We start from the raw sequence: 20,960 nt of genomic DNA, 5'->3' as shown, positions 1-20,960 counted from the left end.
CCAACCCGACCCGCCGAAATTATGAAACTGCAGATTTCATGTAACAACTTGGTGGCACCAGGGGGGGGGTGAAGTACAGTCACCTAATAAGTTGCCGGCGCCCGCGCCCCCATTGGCCACGCGCGTCACGTGTCCGCCCGGCAGAACAATAACGCGTAAATCACTCCGCACGCTATTAATGGCCCGGTGTTTTGCAGTCATAATTTTTATAGCAAAAGCCATATGTTTTTATGCAAAGGGATCGCGCCGCTCCACAATCTGGTTTGTTTTAATTGTGGCCAACGAAGATTAAAAGATCAAATCTGGCCTTGCCTCTGTACTCTGCCTTGTCACCCCCCTCTACACACACAGACACACACACACATCAGACACACACATTTCTTAAGCGGACTATTTTATATCACAATTAATCACGCCATCAGGAAGGCGCGGGTCCCGCGTGCGAGTGCGGCCAGCAGAGCCCCTCACATAAAATTAGACAATAATTGAAGCCATAAAAAAGCAGCCAAATCGCATTCTCACTCTACTGTATTTAAATCTATATTTATGATATTTCATAAGGAGTTATTGTTTCGGAAGCCACACAGGCTGGTGGGAAGTCAGGAACAACCAACAGATTCTTTTGCCTCACTGCGGCTCCCTGTAAAAATTTATGAGGACTTGGAAAGGTTAAATTAGACTGTTGTGTTTGGTTGGTGAGCACCCTGTAAATAATCCTTTCGGTCCTCAGAGATGCGAGTTTCCCCCCAGGCCCGCCTCAAAAAGTCAAATACAAGGCTCTCTCCACCTCAAACAGAGTGACCACCTCCCCTGCCGAGTTGCACTATTCCTTAGACGCTACAACCACCTAGACTGGGTTACTGGGCCTTGCTAGACCAGTAGTCAGTCAGACGCTTGCACAGCACTCAAATCGTCCTTACTCCACAAAGGAAGGCTCCACAGAGAAACTGCCAAGAAGGGAACTGCCAGCTGCCTGCAAGGGTTTAAGGATCTAATTGTGTCACAAGCACCGCCTGGGCCCAGGCCCACGACTTTGAGCACAAGCGGTTCAGCGAATGATTTCTCAACCAGCGACCAGGCTCTCGGCTCCATCATCTGTAAGCCCTCTCCCCAGACCGGAGTTGGGGGGAAAAACATCAGTACTAGGGGAGTTTGTTTTGCTGAAGGGCAGTCTAGCCTAAAAGAAGAGCACCAGCATTGGTAGTGGCCTTTCCAGGGCCCAGTATGAGCCCTTCCGGATCCTTTCCTCCTCATGTTCCCTCCCATTCCCCCCCTACCCAACTCCCTTCTTTCCACTCTCTTCCCTTCCCTTTCTTTCCTCCTCCTCCTCCCTTCCCTTTTCTTCCTTCCTGTCTCTAGCCTTGGTTTTCTGTGAAACAAAGCAACAGAGATCCCCAAAACTAGGCGACTAACAGCTCAAGTCCAGTGCTACAGATCCATCGGGAGGAGCACTGGACATGGACTTTAGTCTCGTCCTTTGGCCAAATGGAGGATGTTGTTTCTCGCCCCGTAGAATCTTTCCGGGATGAGAGAAAGTGAAAAGGCCACAGCCACTGTTGTTCCTTGGGGAGGGGGGTGACCCTACCCCAATTCGGAACACAAAGCAACAGCTCCTAGAAACTGTGTAATGAAATTCACGTGTGAATTCTGCGCCTTCCAAGAGTGTGTTTCTCATTACCTCACTTCACTATAAGCAAAACGGCTGGCCTAAGACACTTCCATCTTTCTTTTTGCCTACTTTGTCACAAAATAGCTCAAGTAAACACCTTCCAACACTCTAACACGTTCATATTCCAGGAGATAGGAATCGCCACAATATTCGGCTCTCCCAGTGAGGAAGGCTGTGCCACTCCAGGAATACAAGCCTCCTTCTTTGCTTGTCGGCAGGAAGAAGAAAGTGACCAACACCAGGAACTGGAAGTGGCTTGTCCCTGCTGCCTCAGTCCCTCCACCTAATATTTTCCTTTTCTTGCAAATTCCTCCAAGTCATTCTTACCCCTATCCCCAGCACAGTCCAAGGTGTTCTAAATATCCGGCAGTCCTCTGAGGTTCAGATATTTATTCATTTAGGCAATAACCCTGGAGTACACCTCTGCTCTAAACTGTCTGTGAGTGGCAGAGCATGCCTGTCTGCCTTTTCGCTTTTTTTCAAAGAGCAGACATGGGTTGTTTTTTTTTTTTTGTTATTATTATTATAGCTTTTAAAACAACATTAGTCTCCAAGTAGGAGAATTACAAAATAAATAGCAGGCATTGAGTGTTAAGCAGCTGTTTACTGGTGTGAGAAGGGGGAGGATTCCCCAAAAGCAGATACTGTTCTTGTGAGCCCAGAGATTGGATGCTAGAGTATTTAGAGTTTTATTCTTCCTTTCTTTTGGATGTGAAAGGGTTTGTATGCACATCTAGAAACAATAAATGGTTATAATTACAAACCACCGCATTCCCAACTGAGAATCTTCCTGAAACCTTGGCCTCTGAAATAAATCCAATACCCGGATCCAGAAAATGGCAGAGAAGAGTTGGCGGGAACACGGAGTACTGGTCTTTCAGATAACAGGTTGTTGAGCTTCGCAATGAAAACAATTCCCAGCCTGAGCCGGGAAGGGAAACAGAATTCTGTGGTCTCAGGCTAGGGAGTGTGCTGCAGAGGGGGAAGGGATGGTTTGTTTTCAGTTTTCTGTATTGAGAGTGATTAGGGTGGCTTTCATAAATTACGATTTAAAATCAATACTTAAGCCTGTGTCCTTTTAGTTCTTAAATGTGGCATTGTTTCCACTCATTTAAAAGGTAGTGGAGTTGGGAAAGGCCCTCTTCTCAAACACCCAGCTGGATAAGGGGTGGGGTGGGGGGACGGGACTAGGCTAACGTTTTCTGGATCTGCTACCGCTGGCAAGCCAGCAAGCAGTCAAGCCTTGGCCCCAGCGAGGCTCCTTCATCACCGTCAAAGCCCGAGTTAGGGCCGGTAAAGCTGGCAGAGCCGGCCTGAAGCTTCCTGCTGGAGCTCTTTCGGTAACCAGGCTCCACAGAACCTAGCCTGGGCTTCCGCTCTGATTCCAGCTTCCGAACCAGTGGAACTAGCGAAGGTTTACTTCCCTGCCCTCGGTATGGGCACACAAAGACGCCGCGGGTACCCTCTTAGCGAATCTCTCAGGCAGCTGCTAACGCAAGGCCGCCGCCATCCGGTCGTGATCGTAACCGAGGCCTTGTCTGCGCAGAGGCCCACCAAGCCAAAAACCGAGTACCCGAACAGACTCCTTTATGCACCCCTTCCTCAGCAGACTCAAATTCGTGCACCGAGAGAAAAATGAAAGCTTCAAAAACTTTCTTCAAGCTAGCCCTTTCCCCTCGAGAATGGCGATTTGGAAAGGAAACGGAGAGACAGAGAACTGGGCAGAAAGATGCAAGACAAAAGAAAAAAGAAACGGAAATAAGGGAAAGAGCAACGAAAAGGAAAAAGAAAAGGATAAGAAAGAAAGAAGGAAAGAGTATGGAAATACATGAAATACACAGCGGCGACTTGGGGAGCAGAGGGCGTGCTTGCAGACGGAAGGGTAAGCGACAAGACCAGGATACCAGCCCCGGAAGGTCCCGACTCTCCTATCTCAGCCCTCAGCCCAGGGCTCCACGGGCGAATGAATTTTCCCTCGGCTCAAGGCGGGATTACAGTGGTGCATCCGTGTCCCAGCCCTGTCTCGCTGGTGAACAGTGGAGCCCCAGACAGGCGCAGGTCTACAGTAGGGAAAGCTCAGACAGTGAGAGGCGCCCCTGACCTTGAATGGCCCGGGGTCCAGAATTCTTACCACGCCCCCGGCGTCCCAGAATCAGCCCCTAGCCTGACCATACCTGCCCCGGGCCAGGTGTGGGGCGCAAAGCGTGAGTCGGGCTGGCTGGCACAGGGCTGAGGACCCGAAGCTCCTCCTGCACTGGGGATCCGAGGTTGCCACCGCAAGCCTGGCACGATTAGGGCCTTGATGGCCGGCCTGGCCACCCCGGCTGGTACCTGGAGACGCTTGCAACTGAAGTAATGAAGGCAGTGTCGTGCTGTCGAGAGAAAGGTGGATCCCAACAACAGGAAACTACCTAAATCACCGACCAGTTCTGTTGGTGCCGGCGCCGGGCTGCCTCGCCCGCCGCCGCCTCCGCTGCCGCCACCGTCGCCACCAAGGAAAGAGCCCTGCCCTGTGATCGTGCCCAGACCAGCCCTCCGCACCCTGCGCCAGCCACTGCCCTAAACCCATGGTGGAGGAAAAGGCCACCGTCCCGCAGGAAGGTACGCCTAGGAGAACGAGAGAGTAAAAGAAAGAAGGGGGAAAGGAGAAAAGAGGAGGAAAAAGGAAACGAGGGGAGGAGGGACGAGAAAAGAGGGGAGACCGAGCGGCTTGCCAAGGGTTCCCCAGATTCTGCAGCTTCACGAAGCAGAACAGTGCGGCAGCCTCCTCGGACGACCGGAAAGCGCAGGGGACAGCACTGAGGCCAGTCCTGTGTCTGGTCGCGGCCTCTTCGACTTGCTCCCCGCAGCCTCTCGCTCCCCCCCATCTCCCTCCTAGCCAGCCACCCGCCCGCTGAGGCGCGCGCTCCCGCGACCCCCCCCCCCTTAGTCGCTCCCCCCCACCTCCGGCAAGCAGGAAACGCGTGGCCTAGCGGAGGGCCGCCAGGTGGGGGAGGCCCGGCAGGGGGAGGGGGTGACCCTGGACAGCTCGGCCCCGGTCCACTTAACCGCTGCCTCAGGCACCAGTGGTGCTGTGAGTGGGCTCTCCTCCGCGGATTTAGGGCGTGGGGTCTTCTGGGACCTGGACACCCACAAAATAACTGGCCTCTGTGAGTCTCTCTGGGGTTCCCGAAAGAAATCCTGTTTAGCTTCCTCTGTCTATGCAGCTCTCCTCTCAACTGAAACCACTGGTCCAAGACAGCCACAATCCAGATATACTAGCAAGTCATAAAACTGAACAAAAGCCGACAAACCTTAAGGCACCAGGGCTATAGGGCCCAGACAAATTACGACCGTCTAGGTAATATTTAAATAGATGCCTAAAGTAATTGCAGGGGGCTCGGGCTAGCCCTCCTGTTGTAAAAGTGGTGGACAGGATAAAGTGGAAGGTGAAGATAAGAAATCAAAAAAGAGGTAAAATTAAAAAGCTTCATTCCACAGCTTTTATTCTATAAGAACATAAACATCATCTTTTTTCCACGCACAGCAGCAATACAATATTAATTTATTCTGATTTAAGATTTGAAGTAAATAAAGCTAAAACTAACATTTATAATAACGATAGAATGCATTTGCTTAAACAAGATTGGCAATTTTTCATAATAATAGACATTTATACAGATTTGTACTTATAGTTTTTTTTTCTTTTTCTGCACCTACAGGTTTGACCCTTTTATGCATGTAACTTCACAGTATAAAGAAAATCCAAACAATGTCTCCCTTCTCTCATCTGCTTGCCCCAGCCCACTTAGGCTCCCATGAATTTCAGAAAGCCTACAAAACAGAACAACAACAACAAAAGTGAATTAAAGCAAAACAAAAGTAAACAAAACAAAAAAACCAACTTCATAAGATAGGGAGAATCGTGGTGTGCTTTTCGCGTGTTACCAAATGGCAACAGTTTTAATGGCAAAAATTTACTAATTCCACATGTATAAACAAACCTGCATTATTTATCAACAGCCAGGGCATGGAAATTCAAAGGTAAATAAAGGATTTTAGTCAGGCAAGCAAGACCTTAGGCAAACGGGAAGAGAAGGTTCCTTCTCTTGGCCATTTATTATTTTTTTTAAAGCTGGGAGATTATTCACAAGAAGGAAAAAGTTAATCTGATTATTTCTTTCTCATTTATTTTTTTCAATCAGCCAGGTCAAGCCCTATAGCTAACCTGCATGTCCATGTTTCAATATTCTGCTCTCGGCCAAGGAAGAAAAGAAGGAAGAAAAGAGAAATCAGGCCTGTACTCGCTGATTAAACACAGCCCAGCACTCCAGGCTGGCGAACCCGGTGGCGGCTCCTTGCACCATTGACCTCAGGCCAGACACCTCAGCGCCGACAATGGGACCTAGGGCTTCCGGCTAAGTTTACCCAGGGCTGAGCAGGATTCCCAGTAGGAGAACTGGGGCAGTACTAGCAGTAGGAACCCCCGAGGCAGCGAACCCAGCCCAGTCAGGACTTGACAGTGAGGACAATCTCAATCTCTATAGAATTTTAGCGATATGGCTTTTTCCCCCCAAAAATAAGTAAACCAACACCAAGCAAACGGACAAAGAAACAAAATGTCAGAACAAACCAGCCCTGCACAGACGAAACGGCCTGGGAGACGGCGAGAGTGGAAGGGAGTAATGGGGCTCCGGCACAGGTGCGAGTTCTGGGGCAGAGGCTGGAGGCAGAAGGAGGGATACAGGCGCTCTGGAAGCGAAAATACGGGCGTTGCCTGGAAGTTTCATCAGGAAAAATTAAAGTTGGCTGTGAGCTCCCGGATTCGGTTTTCTCGGTTCATTTTCTTCAGTTTCATCCTGCGATTCTGAAACCAGATTTTCACTTGTCTGTCCGTGAGGTGGACACTACGGCTGATCTCTAGGCGCCGCTCTCGAGTAAGGTACATGTTGAATAGAAACTCCTTCTCCAGTTCCAGCGTCTGGTGCTTCGTGTAAGGGCAGCGTTTCTTCCGGCCGCTCTTTGCCGTGAGCCAGTTGGCTGCATTTTCGCCTTTGGAATTGCCTGAAGTTTAAGAGAATGCAGAGGGGAAGGTTAAGTCGAGGCCACTCGGGCTGTGCGAGGGGGGTGAATTCCGGGTCTTTCCCATTAGAGGGATGCCCGAATTCATAGAGAGAGGGTTATGCCCTCCTTTGACTTTCGGAGAACAAGAAATTCCTCCAAAAGGCATGACAAAATCGAGTGGGCCTCCAATCCACACCCGGTCCTCCCAATTTACATTTTCCCCTACTTTTTTCCAGGCACCTGTTTTAGCACCACTCGGCGGGGCGCTTGGAGAATGAAAGGCCGGAGTAGGCAAGGCCGTACATCTTGAACTTAACGCCTTTCTCTGCCTCTCACGCAGTGGCAGGGAAGCATTTCCTGCGGCCCCCAGGCTGGGGGTAAGGGATGTTTATTTGGATGAGAAACCGGCAGCTTCACTAAGGCTTACTCTAGCCTCCTAGATTGCCCTAGGCCAGAGGAGAAGGATATAGTTGGGCCAATAGGAAAGTCCCGAAAAGTCGATTCTGGGGTCAAGGGCTGTTCCGCCCCTGTCTCTCCAAGAAACTGGGGTGTGCAGTTAAGTGACAATGAGTTCCAGCAGAAGGGAAATGGCCACTCCTAGGTTTTCAGTTCAGGGCCCAGGCGTCCGGGCGCGATTTGCCTTTTCTTCTTCTTGCAACAAGAATTCCCGCCCCTCCAGGAACTTTGAAAAAGGCACGGGGGATCGTAAACTCGAACTTCGCCGGTTAATGGGCTTATTTATTGGCGCTGGCGGCTGCTTATTTTGGATGCCTTACAAACATCCGTGCTATCTGCAGGCGAGCCACTTTCCCTCCCTGCCCCTCCCCCCGCGTGGGCCGCGCTGAGCAGGCTGGGCTGGAGACCAGGGCTTGGGGGTACTCAGGGCCACAAGAAAGTGCATGCACGAGAGGAGGGCTGCTCACTGGTGTCCTCATCTCCCAAGTCTGGGTGAGCTGGGGCCAGCGCTACGGACGTCTTGGTGTGGGGCCCTAAGCCCGACATGAGTTTTTACAGCGTCCCCACGCCCAAATATTAAAAAACAAGTTCAGAAGGTCAGCCTGCCTTCAGCTTGGGCCAAGGCCTGCGGCTGCCGCGCGAGCTCCTGGTCCTCTGCTCCTTCCTTGTGGGTCTGTCTGTCTGCCCGCCTGACTTGAGCCCTCGGTTGCACTCTGCTTACCCAGGGAGTCCTTCTCCGGCGAGGCTTTACTGTTTTCGGAGGGGGCCGGGGACAGCTCCTCAGCTGCGGAGGATGACGCGTGCGCCTCCTCGTCGCCCTGCGAGCCTCCGCCGCCGCCACCGGTGCAAACAAGCGTGGGCGGCGGCGTGGAGTCGAGGGCTCGCTCCTTCCCGGCTGCCTCCGCTGAGCTCGAGGCCAGTGCAGGCGGCGGGTCGAAGCCGCGCCCCGGGGGCTGCGCAGGGAAGGGACTGGCGAGCTGCTGCGTGCCGCCGCCGCCGCTGCCGCCGAAGCCCTTGGCCGTGCCGTAGGCCTGGGACAGGCGGAAGTAGCCCGGCACTGGCACTCCGCTAGAAGAGCCCAGGGTGCAGCCGTCGGGCGGCGGGCCCCGCGGGAAAGGAGCCAGGTCGGCGGCTGCCGAGCCTTTGGGGCATTTGTCCGCAGAATCGTAGAGGCAGTAGGAGCTCTCTTCTTTGATGTTCTGCGCAAAAGAACACGAAGTGGCCTGTGGCGGGGGTTGGGGCGGCTGCGGCGGGGGCGGCTGCTGCTGCTGAGGTTGTGGCTGCGGTGGCGGCGGCCCGTCGGGCGGTTCCATCCGGCAGGAACGGGGCGCGTCCAGCCACAGGTCTAGGGGCGCGGGCGCGTAGCCGTGAGCCCCGGGACCCAGACCCCCGCTGCCACCACTACCACCACCACCGCCTCCAGGCGACGGCGCTTCATTGCGCTTGTTGCCCAGCGCGGGGAAAAGCCCGCAGCTTTGTAGCCCGTAGGGCAGGTCGCTGGCTGGCTGCAGGTAGACCCCGCTGTGGGCGTAGTAGCCGCCTCCGCCGCCCCCCGCGCTACCGCCACCGCCACCCGCCTCGCCTCTGGCCGAGCTGATGAGAGAGTCGACCAAAAAAGAGTTCGCGGCAGGGCTCTCCGAGCATGACATTGTTGTGGGATAATTTGGCGAAGGGAGCAGATAGCCCTTTCTGGCTGACATTTCTTGTGCAAAACATGCTGAATACGATTAGCAATCCCCCCGCACCGCGGCGGGCGCCCGCAGCCAATCCCGAGCCAGAGTTTCCACGCGACCACTCCCAGTTTGGTTTCGTAGGCGCAGGGCCGCTCTCCGAGGGCGCCCTCGAAGCCCGCGATTGATATAAATATGTAATCTGTATTGATGGGCCAGAAGACGCACGCCTGACACCTATGGCCCGAAGGCCAGAACTGTGGGGGCTGCCTCAAAGAGGTGGTCAGAAGAACTGGCTCTTGAGTCTGCAAACCGCCCCCTCCCGCAAAGAATATATTTGGAAGCCCCCTTGGGCCTTGGGCTTTTAACAAGTGGGGTGTTTATGATGTGCACCCCAGCCATCTTTGGGTGCTCTCATGTCTGCAGGAGTGGCCATGAGTCCCTGTCGTCCCTTGATCACTTAAGCAGGCCCTGTCTCTGTCTCTTCGTTCTATTCATCTCTGGACCTGGAGCTGGTCCTAGCTCTTAAATTTGGCTCCCCAAAGTGACTGGCGTGGTCCTAAGGCTGTTAAGACCCTCGGAGTGTCCAGAATCCTCAGTGAACTGGAAGCTAGCTAGTACCACTCGAACAGCGAACAGCGTACAAAGAATACTGCCCGAAATGCTTTGGCTGATCACTGCCTGGCTCCTCCGTCCTTGCTACTTTCCCACACCATCCTTTGGCCAGTCGAGATTTTTCTCCTTGCCTATGCTCAGTCGATTCATGGCTCTCTACTTCTGCCATACAACCTCGCAAAGCTGGCTTAGTGAGGTGAAAATCAACTGTCTGGCAAGCCAAGAAAAGGGCTTCCCCCCAGTCAAAGGCATACACCCCATCACCCCCGAGGAGACTCAAACTCACTTGCTTTGGAGGGGGCGACTAGAATGTTAGTTTTGGGTCTCTGGTCTCCCTGTATTGGGAGAACATGCCCAGCAAACGCCTCTACCACACAGCTTTCTCTCTTGCTTTCCTTAAAGCCTTAGCATTCCTAGCCTCCCTGAGGTTCTGACAAAAACCTATCCTACACTCTTATCTTGCTGTCCCACCCCATCACCCAAAGACGTGGCTGGAGCAATCCTTGTTACAGCCATTTTGTAGTACAGCGTGCACATTTTAACAAGGTGGTGATGAGGGCGATCCATTCCCTGGAAGGTTAAGCTGGGTTTGGGCCCTATTATAAGAGGCTCCAGAGACCAGGATCTTTGCTTAGCAGACACTGGGTCCTACTCAGGGGTGCTTTTTAAAGTGATTGGAAGTGGTTTACCTGGGACCCGCTAACCCCCAAGTGTGCGCCTCATCTCAAGCTCAGAAACTGTGACCTTCTCCAGCAGGATCCAGTGGAGCTTGTGCAGTTAGTTGATGCTTTGCCCCTGACCTGTAACCCACAAGGTTATGAGGTCTCCAGGATGCCCCAGGCCTACCAACTCCAGTAGGAACAGGAGTGTTGCTGACTGCCCAGATCCCAGAAACTACATTGTTCAGGCCTCTGCAAACGGCAGAGAAAGACTCTTACATTTAGATGATCATGTTCTGGTTTCTCCCAGAATGAATCCAGCCACTGGACAAAGACGACCCTGAGAGGACCCTGAGAGTGCAAACACATAGATTGAGCTACAGTAGAGGCCAGCCTCTGGCTCCTGAGATTCCAGCGACTAGGGTTGTTTGCCGCTGCTTGGCCAGCCGCCGCCTAGGAATCAGGGCTTCTGCTAACACTAGCGAGATATCCCTGTCCCTTCTACCTTTGCCCCCCCCCCAAGGTGACTGTCTGGGAGGGCTGGGTATCTAAGCATCTGAATGCAAAAGAAAGAAATGGGGAGAGAAAGAAGGAAGGAAGGAAGATGAAGAAAGAGATCAGAGAAATGGGGAGAGAGAAAGAGAATACGAACACCCATGAGCATCAGCCCGCTGCAGCTGGAATTTTCAATCTATATTAGTCACTCTGGAAACTAAAATCTGGGTCTGTGTGAAACATTAACTATCTGTTTTGCTTCTGTGCGCAAGGCCAAGACAAATTTTCTCTTGGGTAGGCCTAGCGAGCAAGAGAACCAGCAGTCTGCAGAGCTCCAGAGCATTGAAGCCAATGGCCCTCCCTTAAGCTTCCAGGATGTGCTTGGTCCCTCCTCTGTTCACCAGACAGGTGGGACTTATGTTCAGTCTGTCACCTGAAAATGTCCGGAAGCTGGGGGGTTGCCAGAAAAAGGCACTTTGCTCTTCAGCGATTCAGATACCTCTCTGGCGAGAGATGCTATGTGGGGAAGTAGGTCTCAAGAGTGCTAAATGTTCCTTCAGGAAAAGGAGCAGCGGCAGGCCAGCAGGCTTGTGGATCAGGGTTAGACCCCTCTGCTGTCCCCATCATGTCAGGTAAAAAGGAGCTTTACTGGTAGTGACTTTTAAAGGACCGGTGGCCATTGGAGAGAGTGTCTGAGATAGCAGAGGCTACAAGAATAAAAAGAAAGACGCTGACACAGATAAGGGATCTTTCTTAACCTTCCAAGGTTTCAGGGAGTCCTCTGAGTACCTAAGGGTAGTTCTGAAAAAAACAAATCTGCATTCCCATGACTTGATCCATCATTTCCAAGGGGTTTATAGACCCCCCCCCCAAAGCTTTGTCCTTAAATTCTCCATCCAGGACTCTCATGGGACTCAGCAACCCCTGCCTATTTGTCTGGCAAAACAAGCCAGGTGCCCAGCTGCAAGCCACTCAGGCTGGTCCTAGCCAAGGTCTTGTAGGATGGCCAAATGGGCTTCTAGGTTGGATGCTATCCAGATGCCTGCTATTGCTGACCAAGGTTAAAAAGTCAACTCCAGTACTGCATGTAAATGCCGTCTCTGCCAAAGGTTGGGAGAATTAGATTGTCCACTACCAGCCTCACAGACCATGGCATTGGCACTTGGATCTTCACCAGCCTTTGTGATAAGTAGATATGTTGCTTGCAACAGTAACTTGCCCCCCCCCCCGTTAGAAACCAAATGGCATGTTTAATTTGAGCTCTTTCTTTTCTTTCTTTGTTTAAGTGTGTAAGCCTTCATGAAAACCTCTCTCTAACTGGCCGCTCTGTCTTACTCCCACTGAGATTTGCTAAGCAAAGGAATAACAGGAGAGCCTACCGTGGGATACTGTGAGGTATCTGGCGGACTGGCCTGATATGGCTGTCGCAGAGTAAGTATAATGACTCAGTTAAACGTGGGAGATGGGTTGAGTGCCTGCTCAGATTTCTTGGTCTGGAGCCCAAGGCTTCCCTCAGCCACCCTGAAGGCTCCAGTGTATCCCTAAACCACAACAATGAGGTGCTAGCCTCCACAATAAAAAATATTTTGTTTATTGAGCTCCTTGGCTTTCAGGAGATTCGCCATCCCCCACCCCAAGGGATTAAATAGAGTGATTCCCTTTTCTTTCTTTTTGCCTTTGCCCTTCCTTTCAGCTGCTGAATTCCCTTTTCCTTCAGTAGATGCCTTTGACCTAAAACCCTTGGTGCCTGCTGTCCTTAACCAGACCAGTGCAGCAATAACTGCTGTCGCCACCACCGCCACAGTCTGTGTCTGTTCAGGAGTAAATATTGCGGGTTTCCACCTGGAGATAAGATCCATTCTCTCCATGGGAAATGCCACACACATGAATCAAGAAAGTTTGAGGATTACTCTGCATTTGACTTGATAGCCAATTTCTCTTCCTGTGTAGGCCCTTGTGAGGCCCCCAAATACATTCTTATTATGAAAATAAGTTGAGTTTGTCACTAGGACAAAACGAAACAAACAACAAACAAAACAAAACAAAAAGCAAAATACCCAGATGGTCCTGAGAATGAAATATAAATTAGTTTGTATATTGAGATCATTCTCAATGCTTTTTGGGGGGGGGGCTCCAAATTATCTAGAGGGTGTAGAGCTGGACTGCAGCTTCATGGAGGAAAATTAATACAGTTTCAGCATGTTCAGCATTAACAAAATTTCAGAAATTCTCCCATATATACATTTATGAATAACTAAATTTTTTTCTACAAGCAATAATCTTTTCTTGTTCTTTAAGAGTGTTGCCTTTTTCAGGGTTGTTTAATGTGTGGGTTTTTTTCTTTTCTTGTCTACCAGGTTCAATCTATCCTTAGGTTAAATATTTTTCTTTCTTTTTTTTCTAAATCCAACCCTCAAGAGGGCCCTTGCCCCTTAGTGGGGGAAGTATTGGGGCCTTTTGTCAGTAGTCTTGAAGTGGCAGCGTTCTTAGTTTTGTAGGTAAGGACATGGCCCTGGTCTTAAATTGGAGGCAGCTCAGGCGTGTAAGGAGAGTTGCTACCCACTGCAGTTCACAGAGTGGGGCCTCATTTCTGCTCAGAGTTGCTTTTTTTCCTGTCACGGCTTTGGAGCCCATGCATCACAAAACTAGCGGTTCATAAGCACGATTTTTGCTCACACACATGTGAACAGGGGCAGCACCGATTTGTTCTAAAATTCCTTTTACTCAGCCACGGCGTGGTTTATTTGGAAAAAGAAAGAAATTCCTTCGAGAAACAAATGAAAATATAATAAAATAAAAATTTAAATATGGGAAAAAAGAAGATTTAAATCTGGCCTTCAAAAGGCTAGCACTTTGGTTATTTAAAACTTGTTTTTATGAAAGTCTTGAACAAATGCCTGCTGGGTCAGTCTTAATTCCCCATGCCGTTTAAACAAATATAATGATATTTACTAATGTGTTTTTGTATAATTTGCAAAATGTGCAATTCAAAGTCCCTTCGTTTTAATGGCTAGGAGATTTTGTTGGAAAATGTCTACCAGGATTATGATGCCACATTCCAAATACGCAGTACGGGGTTGTCTCCAACATACTCAAAAGAGAGAGACAGAGAGACAGAAACAGAGAGGGGGAGAGAGAGAAGAGAGAGAGAGAAAGAGAGAGAGAGAGAGAGAGAGAGAGAGAGAGAGAAAAAAACAACCAAATTGGACTTCTTTGAATGGCCTTTTTGGGAACAAAGCTTATTTCTAGCCTGCTAGGCAGACTTCTAGACTGTACCTCCAAGAAAACAGGCAACCTCTGGCGGGCTGCCCCAGGGAATAAACCCGCTCCAACGGCCACAGATGTTGACCACACCATTGTTTCCAAGGAGAAATTTTGTTTTTCTTAGTCTACCATCCCTTCCTCTCCGAAAAAAAGTAATCCCAGAGCTGATTCTCTCTTTTGCCTGGGTTCAGCAAAATCGAAAGATCGCCTAGGGTGAGAAACTTGGGTGAAAGGCTGGCGCACGGAGCTAAAACAGACAACTTTTCTACTTAGGCCTCCCACCGCTTTCCAACCACAGAGAGCCAAGGGGAGCGCGGGGGAGGGGTGGCAAACGCGCATCACCCCACAAACTCAGCCATGGCCTAGAGTTTCGCTTAGGCATCGGCCACGTTCCCACTTCTCCCCCTCTCTACTACAGTGAAATTGATAAACTTGTGGCCACTTACCTTGACTCATTTCTGAAATCACTGCCAAAGGGCAGCAGCTTCTCCACGCCGCGATGTGGAGAGGCCTAGTGAAGGCGCTTTGCTTGAAATTACAACCCCAATCACTTCTTGAGCGCGAGGTATCCTATTTTTGAATACGAAGGAGAGCCGGGCAAGTGAAATAAGGTACCGTGCTGCTCTTAGTACCAGAAGCGAACAAAGGCCAAGAATCTCGTTGGGGTTCCCGGCTCCCTGGCGGCTTTGACATTGATCGGAAGTGCGCCATCTCGTGGCTGTTGCAGGTCTAGGCGAAGTTGGAGAGCCAGCCTGCAGCCCAGAAAAGGAAGCTGGCTCCCGGCAGAGAAAGAGGGAGAGAATGTGCCCAACCCGCTGCTATTGAGATCTCATTTTTACATCTAAGAAATTGCTGCAAAACCCCAGCCGGGTTTATAGCGGCGCATTCCAAATATGCAAATTGGCCGGCTCGGGACGGGTTTACGACCACATTGTCACAGCCATCGGAGGATGGGCTTTTATAGGGCTCAGAAATCAAACCCGCGCCCGCCCGCCACCCGCCTGCAAGCAGTTCTCCTGGCTAGACTCTCTCTAGCAACTTGAGAGACTTTGGTTAATCTTTAACCATCCCAAAGGAAGTTTTTTCCTAAACCGGGCTTCCCTGCCCGCCCCCTTAGCCCCCCAGGAGGGTCCTTGTTCTTCTCAGTGTGTCTATCAACCTAGACATTCATCTAGGGGGTCTGTCCCTCTCCCCTTTCAGCTGGCTTTCTCCTGTCGCGCCAGTTAGACAAACACACAAACAAATAAACAGCGGAGTCTGAAGCCGAAGGCCTCTCTTCAAATGAGACCCTCTCTGCTGCTCTGCCTCAGCCTGGGTGGCTGGAGAGAGGGTGGGGTGGGCAACAAAAGGTTCTGTCCCTTTCAGCCATGCCCTCAAGGTTATGGGTGATGTCCAAATTTAAGGCAGAAGTTCAAAGGCAGCAAACAAAGAGCAAGCACGCATCTTTCTTTGCCCAAGGGAACGGAGTGGGAGCTGGAGCTGGACGGGAAACCCTAGAGGTTTCCGGGATTCACTTCTGCCATGATACCTAGTCTCTAGGGCTGAAGAGATCCACAGGGCACAACTCAGTCCTGAGGTGAGCAAGGTTAGACTGGGTCAGGCCATTGGCCATTGCAGGCCCCCAAGGCCTTCTCTAGGGCTGAAGTCAGTTGGAGGGAGAGAAGTCTCACATACTAGGTCCTGACATATCCCATCCCTAAGATACTGCTTTCCTTGTGGACATATAGGCCAGGCTTCCTATTTGCTTCTGTTGTAGCTCAATCCTGATTCTACCACCTCTGCACACACCCCTCAGGCGCCTGGAAACTTGCCCCATTTACTGGTAAAAGGATGCTAGCTGAGGGGAGACATTTGGCAGGAAAAGGCAAACAGGGAGAGAAATGTCACACCAGGACCAAATACCCACATTTCCATCCTCCCCATCTCCCATGTGCCCTGGTGTCTGTGTGCAGGTTAAGACATGGAGGAAATATAGGGTGGATAAGAACCGGCTGAAGCCACTCATTACAGACAGAACCACCAGGAATTTCTCAACACAAGGAGGCAGGAGAGATTCACTTGGAGAGCACCTGGCTTCCCAGAGGAAGTTCTCAGGTCTTGCAGGCTAGCTCTAGGCATGCCAACACTTTCCAAATGTTACAGTATTGTAAAAGAATAAAAAGACCATCTCCAACATCCTTCTCATTCTCTTCAGCATCCTCAAAAAAAAAAAAAAATCAATTAATTGGGGGCGGGGCCTTGAGGAAGAAGAGTATTGAAACACATTAGGTTATGGTTTCTTTATTTACAAGTCTTTTGAACACCATCCCTGTATGAAGCATACATTCAAATATTTTTAGCAGTGAGCGAGTTTAACCGTGGAACACTGTAAACAGATAGAAGAGCCTTTAAATATTTTTTATTATCCCTGCCCCACTCTACATTGCATCTTAAAATTCGCTTTGGTTCCTTCGGGGTAATATATATATAATATAATATTTATCTTTTAAAATATTTCCAAATCACTCTCCGGCTCTTAGAAGATTGCCAGAAGCTTCCAAGCTCAGTTCTGAGTCAATGAGAGCAGAGTGCAGCGTAGGAATGGGGGATCTGGGAGCAGGGAGACTTCAGCCCCTTATAATCAAAGCCAAGGACCCACTGGCCAGGCCCGCTGCTCTGCTGCCTGACACCAACTGAATCCAAGGTTCCTAAATGTCATGGAGGCTTTGCCAAACTCTAGCATTCCACAGGCATTTCCTGCAGAGATTGAGAGACCAACAGCCAGCATAGCCTCTGGATTTCTCAATGTCTTCTACAAACTCTGGGTTTGAGTGAAGACCCATCACCACCATTGGGAGGCAGAAAAGCCAGGTGGCTGCAGGAGGTGACCTTTAGGAGTTCAGGCCTGGGTAGGCAGGAGGGATGGAAAGATGCTAATATCGCCTGGACAGAGTTCTCTTTCTTCCAGGACCCCCAGCTTTCTCCCTTTTCACAGCCACCTTTTAGTCCACCTTTCTTTCACATTACTTTTGGAAAGCAACCCCATTCTGGACATCTCATCTAGGAACCCTCCCCTCTCCTCCTACCCCATCCCCAAGCTGACCTAGGCCTGGAGAGCATCCAACTTCTTGACTTAGGAGTCCTGGGGGTGGGCAGGCTCTATTCAGAGGGTCCTGAAGGGGTGGCCTCCAAGGGGTTTGGCAGGGGGCCCAATCCCCAGTGACCACACCCAGCCCAAAGCTTTTGCAGGCTCTAAGAGCGAACCACCAGGGGTCCCAAACCATTTATCCTGTTGCTTCACAACTCTTAGAATCCAATTATTAATAGGAAGCTTAACCATTGAGATCTGAACCAAGAGTTTTTCAGGCCCCTTCCTATTGGGCTATCTCTGCAGGGGAAGCCTCCCCCTCTCTCCTAATCATCCCCCCCCTTTTCCAAGTCACTGTGTGGCTTGACCTTGTCAAGGGCAAAATCTGCATATTATTTCACGTGTATGAAGCCCCTCTCCCAATTCCAGGAGGCTGGAGCCTTAGAGAAGTGGATTAGCCGAGTAGTATTGTAACCGGTCTCTGTTAATCTTTTTTTCCTTCATTCTTCTGTTCTGAAACCAGATTTTGACTTGACGATCGGTGAGGTTGAGCATGCGGGACAATTGCAGGCGCTTCTCTTTGTTGATGTAGACGCTGAAGAAAAACTCTCGCTCCAGCTCTCGGATCTGATACTTGGTGTAAGGGCATCGCTTTTTGCGGGTGCGTTGGCCACCTAAGGAGGGAAAGAGGCAGGAGTGAGCAGGGAATAGGGGATGCAACTTGCCCCAGGACCCCCAGTGGAGAAGACGGTCTGGCCACTGGGTCTGGAGGCCCAATCCAGGCCCCTTCAAAGTCTTTCCAGGCCCTTGCCTTCAGGCTGCTATTGCTGGCCAGGGACAAGCTGCAGTCGGAGCCGGCTTCAGATAAAAGCCAGCTCCCTAGATAGGCCCCCAGGGAAAGGACTCAGGCTGCCCCTTGAGCAAAAAGGAGGGCTTCCCACAGCAACAGGCGAGTTTGCGCTGGCTAAACCGCTTTGAAAGCAGGCAAGTGGGGGGTTGCGGGCTGTGCCTTGCCCCGCCAGACTAAACAAATAGCCGCCTGAGGACATTTCACCTTCAGCACCTGGGCCGCCTGTTCCTGAGGCAGTAAAGGCTTGCATCCTGGCCCCAGGCTTTCCCGGTTGCAGCCGTGATTTAGCCCTTCTTAACATCTGGGGCGGCTGCGGGGTCTTTGTCAGCCTGACTCCTGATCAAGAGCTCCTGCATCTTCCGCCAGCCTCCCAGGTCTCTCGAGGTGGGAGGCAGCAGAGGAAAACCCCTACCCCGGACCTTCACACTGCACTCACTGCTACCACACAGCCAGAAGGCCCTCAGCAGTGCAGGGATGCTATTTTAGGGAGGGTAGAGGGAAGAGAGGCTTCCTTAACCCTCAGGCAGGAGCCAGTTGTTCACCCCCACCTTAAAAACAACAACAAAGACAAAAAGAAAAAACCAGGTTGTTTTTGACTGATTTAATAACAACTGTGAATAACAGAACGGTGGCGGCACGTAATTGCCACCGCGCCAAAGGAAAATGGCTTCCTTTGGACAAAAAGGCCAACTTTAGGTTAATTTGTTTCTTTTAATATATTGCTCGAGCTAAGCGGGCTACTTTATCTGTTAAATGCGCTCCTAGCGCCATCGTTAAACAGCGATGCCTTTGAATCCCAGCCGGGACTGGAGTCCCGCCGCAACACATGGCTTTTATAAAAATCTCCGGATTACCTCGCTATCAAAGGCTCCTGAAGCCCTTGTAGGGGGAATTTACAGGCGCCCACCTCCGGCTCCCCAGCCTGGAGCTGGCCTCGAGCGGGATCATGCTGTTGGGTTTGGGAGCTGAGAAGGGAAAAAAGGAAAAAGGGGAGTTGTATCTTTTTTTTCCAAGCGTGCTTTGGCCGGTGGGTATTTCACGGCCAATTTCAGCACTCGCCACGTGATCCCTCCTTTTATAACAAAGTTTTGTTGGGGGAAACCTAAAGGCCCTTCATAAACCTTATATGCTTATAAAACAGCATATAAAAATTTAACAGCGGTGCTGCGCTAGATTCCCAACTCCCCTTTCATAAAGCGCTGGGCGCTGCCTTTATACGCACCGGAGCTGCCGGCCTTGTCCTCAGTGTGGCCGGAAGACGACTCGGGGCTGCTGCTGCTCTCGGGTCGCCGCCGCCGCTCCTTCTCCTCCACCGCCGCCTCCCGACAGCCGCCGCCGCCGCCGTCCGAACTTGAAGTTGCCGGCGCGCCCGTGGCCGCCGCAGCCACCGCCGCAGCGGAGGTCGCAGCTGCCGCTGGTGGCCCTTTCTCGGCGCTCTTGTCCCCGGGGTAGTCGGAGGAGGCGAGGTTTTCCGGGGTGCCGTAGGCCGTCTCGAAAAACTGGTCAAACGCCTGTGGCAGAACGCCGTTCCTGCCCACCGTGCTATAGAAATTGGACGAGACGGCGGGGGTGGGGTGGTGGTAGACGTTGGCCGAGCTCTTGGCCAGCACGTCGCCAGGCACGCCGGCTGCGCTGGGCGCCTGCAGACAGTCTCTGTGCACGAGCTCCTCCGCGGAGTAGCAGTGGGCCAGATTGCCGCGGGGGTGCCATTTAGTGGCGGGCTCAATGGCGTACTCTCTGAAGGTCACTTCGCGCACGGGTTGGACCTGGGGCAGGTTGGAGGAGTAGGAGTATGTCATTGGGCGCGAAGACGGGGTCTGGGGCAAAAAAGAAGGGAGGCTGGAGAAATCTGGACCGGAGACGTAGTAAGTACAACTTGGCAAATACATGTTAGAGGAGCAGGGACCACGCTCATCAAAATCCATCATTGGGCTACCTTGGGCTCTCCGCAGTAGCCGAGCTTAACATGATTCTCCACTGCAGCTGCCTCTTTGAAGCGGATCCGTGAAGTAGAAATTTGGAGACGTAAGCTGACGTGGAAATCTATCCCCATCCTTAGCAGGGAGGTGCTGGTCATGTGACCCGATGTTGAAATTGACAAGCTGCGAGCTAGTCCCGGCTTTTTTTTTTTTTTTAAACCCCCTCCCTTTCCTTTTTCCCCCCTCCCCTCCCTCCCGGCTTCCTTTCTTTGTAGCCACCTCAGGGGAAGCAACAGATCGTCACTCGGTGTTCTCACCGAAAGCACGTAATCGCCGGTGTAACTCATGTTGGCTGGGGGGCCTCCCCGCGCGCAGAAAGGCTGAGGTGCGCCCCCAAGCAGCTCTCCTTTGCTCAGCTACATGGTCCTGGTCCACGGGTGCGCTAAGGGCTGCGAGAGAGCGCAACTCGCGACGCCTCCCCCTACATCCCGGTGGGTGAGGGATGCTCTGGGCTGGGGATGGCCAGGTGAAAGGCCGGAACTGTGTGGCTCCAGGTCTCGAAGCCTGTTATCCGAAGGCTTACGTTCACCACCTCCTTCTTCGCAGCCCCCCCTCTCACAGGCTTGCTCTGGGAAACACCTCAGCCTCAGACCCTGACTGGACCCCTTTTGGGGCCAGGCTTCGCAGCCGTGGATGTGCCGGCCTCGTGGCTTGTCCGATTTGCACGGTGACTTGATTACACGCTCTCATTCATGGTCACTTCCGAAGCGCTTTAGTGCCTTCCGTCCCCAAACCGCTAACAGGCAGAGCAGCTTTCCTCCGCGGTTTGTCAATAATCTGCGCGGTCCGGAAGGGCCTTCGCCTTATCCGGGTTCCACCTTCCCTGTATCTTTTTGCCTACTTCCTCACCCCACACCCTGCCTTTGGAGGAACCCCCTTCTCCTCAGCTGCCTGTAAGGGTTCGGAGTGACTCCGCAGAGCCAGAGGTTCTGGGACTGCGCTTCTGCTCACCGGTCCGCAAGCTGTTCTGTCTCCTGAAGCTGACGAATCGGAAACCATGCAATTGAGGCGAACCTTGGGCTGTTTTAGAGGCGCTGACATCCGAGGAGCCTTCTCCTGGGTATGCTGCACCTTTGGGGGACCCATTGGGCTGCTTGCAGCTCTTCAGAGCTGTGAGGGAAATGGAGGGTGGCAAAGGGAGTAATGGCCCTAGGTTCCCTGGCTAAGAGAGGACTAACCCGCCTCTTCTTCCT

General features: G+C 51.6%; 2 protein-coding genes across 2 annotated transcripts; both read right to left on the bottom strand.

Annotated features, from left to right (window-relative positions):
- Positions 1-5,822: 5,822 nt before the first annotated feature.
- On the bottom strand, positions 5,823-8,868 carry Hoxa10 (homeobox A10). Its single transcript, XM_057772522.1, has 2 exons — positions 7,890-8,868; positions 5,823-6,712 (listed from the first exon to the last, which is right to left on the bottom strand). Exons 1-2 carry the CDS (start codon positions 8,866-8,868, stop codon positions 6,438-6,440), a joined length of 1,254 nt encoding a protein of 417 aa, XP_057628505.1. The 3' UTR covers positions 5,823-6,437.
- Positions 8,869-16,976: 8,108 nt separating this feature from the next.
- On the bottom strand, positions 16,977-19,716 carry Hoxa11 (homeobox A11). Its single transcript, XM_057785645.1, has 2 exons — positions 19,011-19,716; positions 16,977-17,612 (listed from the first exon to the last, which is right to left on the bottom strand). The coding sequence occupies exons 1-2, from the start codon at positions 19,714-19,716 to the stop codon at positions 17,380-17,382; spliced, it is 939 nt and encodes a 312-aa protein (XP_057641628.1). The 3' UTR covers positions 16,977-17,379.
- Between the last annotated feature and the right edge of the window lie 1,244 nt (positions 19,717-20,960).

This window comes from Chionomys nivalis, chromosome 1 (assembly GCF_950005125.1).
Source record: "Chionomys nivalis chromosome 1, mChiNiv1.1, whole genome shotgun sequence".
Lineage (NCBI taxonomy): Eukaryota > Metazoa > Chordata > Mammalia > Rodentia > Cricetidae > Chionomys > Chionomys nivalis.
This window is presented reverse-complemented; position numbering and strand designations above follow the sequence as displayed.

Excerpts from the sequence above, each read along its gene's own strand:
- Hoxa10 (XM_057772522.1), bottom strand. The coding sequence starts at position 8,868 with ATGTCAGCCAGAAAGGGCTATCTGCTCCCTTCGCCAAATTATCCCACA. Across the intron at positions 6,713-7,889 it reads GCCGGAGAAGGACTCCCTGG|GCAATTCCAAAGGCGAAAAT; the intron begins GTAAGCAGAGTG and ends CTTAAACTTCAG.
- Hoxa11 (XM_057785645.1), bottom strand. The coding sequence starts at position 19,716 with ATGATGGATTTTGATGAGCGTGGTCCCTGCTCCTCTAACATGTATTTG. Across the intron at positions 17,613-19,010 it reads GGACAAGGCCGGCAGCTCCG|GTGGCCAACGCACCCGCAAA; the intron begins GTGCGTATAAAG and ends TTCCCTCCTTAG.